Source organism: Hakea prostrata, chromosome 7 (assembly GCF_041222555.1).
Source record: "Hakea prostrata isolate BN-2017 chromosome 7, UWA_Hpros_2, whole genome shotgun sequence".
Classification (NCBI taxonomy): Eukaryota; Viridiplantae; Streptophyta; class Magnoliopsida; order Proteales; family Proteaceae; genus Hakea; species Hakea prostrata.
In genome coordinates this window covers 22,776,037-22,785,574 of record NC_142606.1, presented here as the reverse complement: position 1 = coordinate 22,785,574, position 9,538 = coordinate 22,776,037, and the positions used below count along the sequence as shown (strand labels likewise).

Below are 9,538 nucleotides of genomic sequence, written 5' to 3'. Positions count from 1 at the left end.
CCAGAACCTACACCTTCTCAAATGCCACCTAGATGTTTTTGGGTGCCCAGTCTCCCGCTGTTGATGTCGAGAAAATAAGTAAAGTGTGAGTTCCATCCATTGAGCCAGTGTTCTTTACATCGCCTAGTTATCCAACAAAGAGCCTATTGCATTTGGTACGTGTGACCTTTGCTAAGCTTCATGAGAGAGTAGCGTTCTAGCGAAAATGTTGACCACCAACTAGAATTGAGACTAGTATTGGGGCATCGGCATTTGTGTGAAAGAATTTAGTGTAACTCAATCCATGCCTAAATGGGTATACAATTGGGCCCTTGTAAAACCTGTAGGTCCTCCCTTGGTAACCTCTTGTAGGGTTGGCCCTCATGGTCATATGCATCATGGGTAGATTAGCCACATGGGTTTGAGGATACCAAGTCATCTGTAGCTTTCCTCCTGGCTTAGATGTGCAGAAACAACAGATTTGCAATTGTTGTTCCTCCTTCCTAGCAAGAGTTATAATTCACCAAAAAAATAGCAGAGACATGAGGATTGTTCTGAGCAAATGTTACATCTATAGGTCCACCGCTTATAAAGACCAGTATAACAGGACCCTTGGCATTTAAGGCCACCCCAGAAACAAGCTCTTCTTGGTCCCTTCTTGGGTTTACATGCAGGAAGAGTTTCGGATCCCCTAATTGCAAGGAAGGAGGGGATGATTTGAAACCTAGTCTTTGGGTTTCTGAATATATGTTGTTAAAATGTGAAACAAGTTGTAAACTCATTCAAAATTGGAGGACTTTCTAATTCAAATGATAGTTTCAATGTTAACTATTCTCTTTGACAAAATGTAATATTACTTACCTAAAACCAGCCCTTAATTCAATGGGAATACAGATGTTGGTATTAGTTGGAGTTTGTTTATTGGGGATCGGCAATTTCAAGTAAGATCCATTTCTCCACACTGAAGGTGAAGAGAAAATTTCCTCATTCTATCCTAAAACTTAGCAAATTGATTCCAATTTCAATCCAAGACAACAATCAATCAAATGAATCAATCTCAGTTGAACCAATTTTAACTATCTAATTTACAAATGGATAATAGTGTCATCTTGTTTAGGAGCCAAGTGAGGATAACAATGAGGACGAAAAAAAAAAAAAAAAAAAAAAGAGAGAAATTAATACAAAGCTTTGTACTTTTTTTACAAAAGAAGAGAAAAGATAAAAAAAGAAGAAACCCCTTTGCACTTCATTTATTTTCCATAGGAGTCCACTTAAGGTTAACCCACTTGAAATCTCCAAGAATCAAAGAACTATTTCTTTTGAACTACACAATGCATCACCAACTTTTCATTTTTTTTTGTCAAACATTACCAACTCCAACAAATAGCTAATATGCCTCCATTTTTCTAAAGGTTTTCTGTAAACACATGTGTTGAAATCTGCTAGCTAGTCTTCATCCAAGAACCCAACGCTTTTCAGACTCAACGCGCTATCGACGAAGCAAACCAACCTTTCTAAAATAAGATAAATTCCAAACAAACGAACCCCATCCACCAAGAAATCTACAACTCCAAGTCTCAAGAATTAGGAATGAAAGAAATTCATGAAGTAATCTAATTACGAGAAATTAATATATAATGAAAACTAGCTTTCAAATCGAATCTCACGGGTCTTACCTACTCGTGTTAGAAACTAATATGTTATGTAGATTCCTTTCTTCATAGGTCCACTACTCATTAAGACCAGTATAGAAGGACCCTTGGCATTTGAGGCTACCCTAGAAACGAACTCTTGTTGCTCCCTTCTCTGTTTACTGCATGTGGAGGTTTCACCCTAATCCCGAGGGAGGGGTGCTTTACTTAGGGTTTCTAAATAGGTGTTGTTAACATGTGAAACATGTTGTAAACTCATTCAAAATTGGAGGGCTTTCTAATTCAAATTAAAGTTGTAAAATTAATTACTCTTTTGGACTAACTATAATCTTATTTACCTAAAACCAACCCTTAATTCAATGGGAATAAAAATATTGGTATTAGTTGGAGTTTGTTTATTGAGGATTGTCAATCTGAAGTAAGACTCATTTCTCCACACTTAAAGTGAAGAGAAAATGCCAACGCAGAGCTGTTCTGTTGAAACTTGAAACCAACACCTCTTAGTGAAGAGTTTGTGGATTTGATTTTCGTTGAGGCATATTAATATCCCTATCCCCCGCTTAATAAAGCCCCTTTGTACCCAAAAAAAAAGTGAAGAGAAAATTTTCTCATTGTATCCTAAAACTTGCAAATTGATTTTAATTTCAATCCAAGAAAGTAGTTGATCAAATGAATCAATCTTGATCAAACCAATTTTAACTATTTGATTTACAAAAGTATAAAAGTATAATCCTCATCATGGGGACTGTAATGAGAATGAAAATATATCAAAAAAAATAGAAAGCTTTGGACTTCATTGCGGACGGAAGAAAAAAAAAAAAAAAAAAAAAAAACTTTTGTATTTTATTTCAAAAAAAAAAAAAAAAAACACTTTGCACTTCATTTGTTTTCTACAAGAATCCACTTAACATTAATGTGCCTGAAGTCTTCAAGAATCAAACAGCTCTTACTTTTGAACAGCACAATACATTACCAACACCCTTGAATTCTTCATGTATTTGCCCTTTCTAATTTGACTTATTCTCCAATTAGTCTACACCTAACATATCTTATAAATCATATCCTTAGACTTACTTCTTTTTTATTCTTCTTCCAAATGTCATATCATTTTCTCGTAAAATGTGATTCTCTCTTCATATTTACGTATGTACATTGCTTATTAAAAAAAATGAGTTTTCTTAATTTGGGATTTCCCTTAATCTAATGCCACCAAGGAGATGATAGTAGGTAGAATGGTGGATGGAATTCTCGTCCTTTTTCCATATTTTGTTTACTATGTTTTAATATGTCTAGGATGTAAAGTTTGGAGAGATAAGGAATGCATAACATCACCAATATGAAGGTTATGTTCACCCACGAGAATGCTTCTAAATCCATTCTTGTCCACAACCCTAAGATGCGTGCAAACATGTATGTTGATCCCAACTCTTTGTTGAGAATACACTAGAACATGTACCTTCTCAAATGCCACCAGATGTTTTTAAGGCGCCTAGTCTCTGACCAATGATGCCAATAAAACAAGTAGAGAATGAGTTCCATCCATTGAGCCAGTGTTTTTTACATCGACTTTTAACCCAACAGAGAACCTATCGCTCTTGGTGCGTGCAATCTTCACAAAGTTTCCTAAGAGAGTAGTGTATTGGCAAAAATGTCAACCACCGACAGGAACTGAGATTGGTGTTAGGGCATTGTCAATGGTGTGAATGAATTTGGTGTAACTAAGTCCATGCACAAATGGGTATACAACTAGGCCCTTGTAGAACTTGTAGGTCCTCCCCGGGTAGCCTCTTGCTTGGGTGGCCCTGATGGCCATGTTAGTCATAGGCAGATTAGCCATGTAGGCTTGTGGATACCAAGTCATGGATTTGGTTCGTTTTGGTTTGGCAGGTTTGAATTGATTTTGGCTTGGTTTTATCTATCGTGTTTCTTATGATCTTATATGTACTCTTAACAGTTCATTATTGATCAGACAGTTCAGGTCCATTCTCGGGTTTACATGTTGGAAGAGTTTTGGATCTCCTAACCCCAGGGAGCAGGGAGGGGATGACTTTAAACCACACATAGGGTAATCAGACTCTTTATTTAACTGATATACTTTATAATTATAATTTGATTATGTCTTTATCTTTTTATTATTTTTCAGTTGTAACTTTGGTCAAGCTAATTTGGTTTCAGTTTCAGATGGTTCAATAAAAACCCAACTCAGACATAAATCAATTTGGTCAAAGCTGAACCGATTGATCGGACCAATTTAGGCAGCATTTTGACAAGTCTTCAATACAAATAGAAGCTTGGTTTAGTTGGAGTTTTCTTTATTGGGGATTGTCAGTTTTATATAAGACCCATTTCTCTAGAGTAAGGGTGAAGAGAAAATTTCGTCATCCTATCCTATAATTTAGCAAATTGATTCCAATTTAAGTCCAATAAACCGAGCCAACAAATCAATCTTGGTCGAATTGACTTTAGATATTTGGTTGGATTTACAAAAGTAGAATGGTATCATCTTTCTCCTGAGTCAACATTTGGAGCGAAATTAGAATAAGGGTTCAATCCATCCTTCGATCTTACTTCTGTGGTGTGTCTGGTGTTCACCCTTGGATGCACACTACATGAATTCTTTTCCAATCACTCAAAACATGATTTGGTTCATCTTAAAGAAAAACTGATTTTGTTTCACTTAAGTTGGTTAAATATATGCAGATGTTGTTTTGAACGGATGAATTTAATGAAATCAATGTGGCGTGCATCCAATGGTAGGCACCGGCTGCACCACAGACACCACCACATTATACGCACCACACAAGCATAATCCCACATCCTTTGCAATAAAAGAATAGAGAAATGAAGACAAATCTTTGTAATTTATTTCAGCAGAACAAAAAAATAAAGCAATACCTTTGCACATTCATTTATTTTCTACAATCCACACAACACACTCTTACATTTGAAAAGCACAATGGCTTACCAACTCTAGCTACTCGCTAATGTATATCAAAGGATTTATCCTTTCTAATTTGACTTAATTTATAATTAATCTAGACGTGATGTATCCCCTAAATCATTTCCGTTATTCTTTTTCTTCCTAGTATCATGTTATTTTCTCATAATTTTCATAAATGTGAATCTCTCCATCTCCACATATACATGTTTGCTTATAAACAAATAAGTTTTCTTAGTTTGGGGTTTTCCTTTGGGTGGAAAAAAGAGCACGAGACACAACTGCCATTATGGGGAAAGGCAGATTGGATACTCGTCCTTCTTCCAGAGTTTGTTTACTATGTTTTGATCTCCCCAGGATGCAAAGCTAGGAGAGAGAAGGAATGCTTAACATCACCGATATGAAGTTTATGTTCACCCATGGGAATTCTTCGAATTCCATTCTTGTCCACAATACTGAGATGCTTGCAAACATGTAGGTTGATCCCAACTCGTTGTTGAGAACCTGCTGGAACATGTACCTTCTCAAATGCCACTAGATGTTTTTGTGGTGCCCAGTCTCCGGCCGAAGATGTTGAGAAAACAAGTAAGGTATGAGTTCCATCCATGGAGCCTTTGTTCTTTACGTCCACATGGAACCCAACAACAAGCCTATCACATTTGGTGTGTGAGATCTTTACTAAGTCTCTTGAGAAAGTGGTGTTCCGATGAGAATATCCACCGCTGACCGGAACTGAGACTACTGAGGGGGCATTGGCAATGGTGTGAACAAATTTGGTGTAACTCAATCCATACCCAAATGGGTATACAACTGGGCCCTTGTAGAACCTGTAGGTCCTACCTGGGTAACCTCTTGCAGGGTTGGCCCGCATGGCCATGTCCGTCATAGGCAGATTAGCCACGTAGGATTGCGGATACCAAGTCATGGGTAGCTTTCCTCCTGGGTTAGTTGTGCCAAACAACACATCTGCAATGGCTGTTCCTCCAGCCTGGCCAGGGTAACCCACCCAGAGAATAGCAGAGACATGAGGATCATTCTGAGCAAATGTTACGTCTATAGGTCCACCGCTCATCAAGACCAGTATAGCAGGACCCCTAGCATTCAAAGCCACCCTAGAAATGAGCTCTTGTTGGCGTCCTGGCAAGAGTAGCCCACCTCTATCCTTGAATTCAGCCTCTATTGTCTGATCCAAACCCATCACCAGCACCGTCGCATCTGCTCGACGAGCAGCGATTATTGCCTCATTGAATTCATGGTCTCCGGCGGCGGCGCACGCCACATTGCTACAACCTTGCTGATGGACGGTCTTGGCGTATCTCCCGATCCCCTGCAATGGAGTTGTGTATCCACACGGTACACCAGCATAATTCCCTATCATCGTGACCGTGACATCAGAATTGGGTCCGATTACGGCAATTGTACGGTGGCGACGAGTTGAGAGAGGCAAAGATGTTCCACGGTTCTTCAAGAGAACAATGCCCTGTCGAGCTGCCTCTAGGGCCAGCTCTTGATGGGCTGGGGTGCAGACAATATGTGGGCCTAAGTGGCCAAATGCTTGTGCTGATGGCTCTCCATCGTACATGCCCAACCTCATCTGCACTGTTAGAGTGTTAGCCAAGGCAGCATTAACATCCAACTCACTCAGCTTCCCCAACTTCACAGCTTGCTCTGTGTGTATTGCAAGGAAAGGTCCACAATCCAAATCTAGACCTGCTTTAATGGCGACCGCAGCCGCATCTTCAGGTGTTGCAGTGTAATGTTGTGTATCGTAGAAAACCCCAACCGAATCACAATCCGAAACGATGTACCTGCATTCATTCATCATTCATGCATGCATGAGACCAAGATTAAAATGGGCTTGCTTTGCTAACTCTATGGATAAATTTGGAGAACCCATGGGAATTGGGCCTTGTTTGGTTATTGGCCCAATAAGCTATGAAAAAAGAGCACATACCCGTTAAGGCGCCATTCACCACGAATGGTGTTGCGAAGGAGGTTGGTGTCGGCGCAAGTAGGTTTTCCGTTAACTTGATTGTAAGAGCACATCACACTCGCCACCTTTCCATCCACCACACATGCCCGGAAGGGCACATCGTACGTATCCTCCAAATCTTGCTTGCTAACCTGCCAAATAGAAAAGTGGTCCATTATATTTTTCAAATTACTTATTTTTAAATCTTCTCAAATATCTCCACGCGTATGTCGCTATTTTCATGTCTTTCACACCAAATAAGAAGACGGTTATTTTAAAGTAATCCAGGCACGTTATATGTCTAGGCGTGAGAATTGTGGAACCAAACAAGGATGGTCTTTCTCCTCCATTAAGGTTTTGAATGTTAAACATAAGGATTATTTATTACTATATCGTCGGCAAAAGTAAGTACCTTTGCATTGAAGTGGAAACGATCAACACCATTCCAGTTATCAAGATCATAGGCTGTGTAGTGCTTGCAGCATGCTGCAACCTTTAACCTGTTGCCATCTTTTCCATGGGGTTGTTGGAGTCCTCTAACATAGCTAGATGCATATCTAGAAGCCAAAATAGGATCTTCACCAGGAGTCTCTTGTCCTCGACCCCACCTCGGGTCCCTAAATATGTTCACATTCGGACTCCAATATGTAAGACCCGCAGCCCCTCCATTGTACATAGCTCTTGCTTCATCTGACACCACCTGCATCACATCCGATTAGAGATAGACCATAACTTTGATAGAGTAGTAAAAAATGACATGATATCAACATGGGTTATGAGTATTTCACCAATTAAGGGATTCTTTCTTTATTATAAGTATTATTATTATTATTATTATTGTCTAAAAATAAATTATTTCCTTCAAACATACAAATGGAGTCATGACACACTCAACACACCAATGATGTGAGATGAAATAGTATCTTAGGTAAAAAGAAACATCAAAGTAATTTCTTGCAAATAAATGAGGGATGGGCACTGGTGAGTCATGATGTCTCTTTAGATTGGTTATGTCGGCGTTTGTTACGAGAGATTTTATTTCTTGTATGAGTGTATCCAAATGAGTGTATCCAACTTTAGGCAGGTCGCATTAACTTTCATTCTAGGAACGCTAACTGTTTGGTTGATTTTCTGGCATGTGGGTCGGTCGTTTTCAATTGTTTCGTGTTTGATAAGGTGTTCAACCAACCCATGTTTGTTGTGAACTCATGTTGTTTGCCCTCCATGTCTCTTGATCTGGCTTTTTTCAATCAAGCATATTTCAGCTTAATTTTGACCATAAATGAGGGATGGGCATAGAGATGCCAAATTACACCCTATATGGTATATATATGTGTTGCCAAGACCCAAAAAGGGCATTTGGGTAAAAGGACATCATCAGAATATGCACTTAATGCTTCTAATGAATAATACAGATATATAATGGTGAAAGTACAGGCGGATTCGGGCCAATCTTAAGCGGATGGTCCACCAACCCATAACCCGTAATAACTGATTACCCAGAAAGGATCACACTCTATGGACCAACCAAACGAATCTCATGAACGTCACGCTTCCAAGCCTCCCCACCCAAAGTTTTTACACTTTATTTACTTTGTATGTTACACTTCAACTTTACTCTCTACTTTCTCAAAGCTCTTCCATTTCCGGTTTCCCACTGAGAACATGGACATATCGGTATATATCTGTATCGGGTCGTATTAGAGAAGCAATTAGCCGATTGGCCATTGGTCGTAGCCGAGAGGAAAACAAATAAACAATGCTCTCAACGTAGTTTACGAAAGCACCCCCATGGGTGGAAAGAGAAGCAGCACCACAGTTTAGTAACTAATTGGATAAAGAAGGAAGGGAAGAAAGAGAAAGAGAAAGAGAAAGAGGAATCTCACTCACCCGTCCGATTAGTTCCCATAAGGAAGAATTGAAGGAAGCAGCGGTGGTGATGACTTGAGGGAAGCTAGTGGCTCCAGGGAATTGGCCACCAAATTTAACGCCGGGACCCGTGTTGGAGACCCCGTGAAGCGCCTCCGACCACCACTCGTAACCACTGATTCCAAGCCTGGGCACTGCAGCAGCATTGTTAACGAGAAGACGAATTTTCTCCTGCAATGTCAGCCGTCCGATGAGGTCTCCCACCCTGTTTGGTATCGGCAGGGACGCAGCACAGAAGGGTAACCCCCTCGTGTTTGCATTCCTCGGATCACAGGCAAAGGGAAGCCGCCGTGCTTCTCCTCCCCTGCGTATCTCTGGAGAAAAACTGAGTATGAGAAGAACGAACAACTTAAAGAAGAAAGGAGAGAAGAAGAAACCCATTAGCGAGCCAGATAGAAAGAAGAAGAGTAGTAATTAATGGAAGATAGAATTGAAGTTGGGTTTGATTTTGCGGTTTGTTAATGCGAATATATATAGAGAGAGGCTCACAGAGACAGAGACAGAGACAGAGACTAAGAGATAGAGAATCAGGATTGAATGGAAGAGATCTGCTTTGGTGATTAGATCTCCACGTCGTTCGATCTTATTGTTATTGAACAGACATTGACATTTACGGAGAATTAACTGCTAAACATACATTGACCGTTGCAGGGTGAGAAATAGGAGAGAGAGAGAGAGAGCTAAGCAGAGAGTATTATACGGGAGTGGACGATTTTGCTACTTCACGCTTACGGGATTTTGGAAAAAGATGGATGAGAATGGGCGGCGAAGGAACAATTCACATATTCATTTATACTCCAAAATTACTGAATTACCCTCGGGCTTTTATGTGGGCCACACGGTCCACGGGCCATGAGAAGCAAAGGAAAAGAAGAGATGCGTCGCATTCAATAAGATTCTTCACTGAACCACTTATTTTCACCATTCACGGGAGGTTAACATTTGCATTTGCATCTCTCTCTCCACGGGTGAAGAGAAGAGCAAGCAATGAAGACAAAGATGGATTAATTTGTTCTAAATTAGTAAAAATGTCTCTCCCCCCCTTCACTTGTGTAGGAGGCTTTAGGG

General features: G+C 39.9%; 1 protein-coding gene across 1 annotated transcript; it reads right to left on the bottom strand.

The window, feature by feature from the left end:
• Positions 1-4,490: 4,490 nt before the first annotated feature.
• LOC149010619 (putative beta-D-xylosidase 2) lies at positions 4,491-9,148 on the bottom strand. The gene is made up of 4 exons (XM_089162967.1): positions 8,432-9,148; positions 6,954-7,241; positions 6,524-6,693; positions 4,491-6,377 (listed from the first exon to the last, which is right to left on the bottom strand). Exons 1-4 carry the CDS (start codon positions 8,849-8,851, stop codon positions 4,907-4,909), a joined length of 2,349 nt encoding a protein of 782 aa, XP_089019093.1. The 5' UTR covers positions 8,852-9,148; the 3' UTR covers positions 4,491-4,906.
• Positions 9,149-9,538: the final 390 nt, after the last annotated feature.

Bases quoted from the DNA above. Each gene is read 5' to 3' on its own strand.
- LOC149010619 (XM_089162967.1), bottom strand. From the start codon at position 8,851: ATGGGTTTCTTCTTCTCTCCTTTCTTCTTTAAGTTGTTCGTTCTTCTC. The intron at 7,242-8,431 runs GTGAGTGAGATT...GATGTGATGCAG, and splicing joins TATGGGAACTAATCGGACGG to GTGGTGTCAGATGAAGCAAG. The intron at 6,694-6,953 runs GTACTTACTTTT...TCTATTTGGCAG, and splicing joins GTTTCCACTTCAATGCAAAG to GTTAGCAAGCAAGATTTGGA.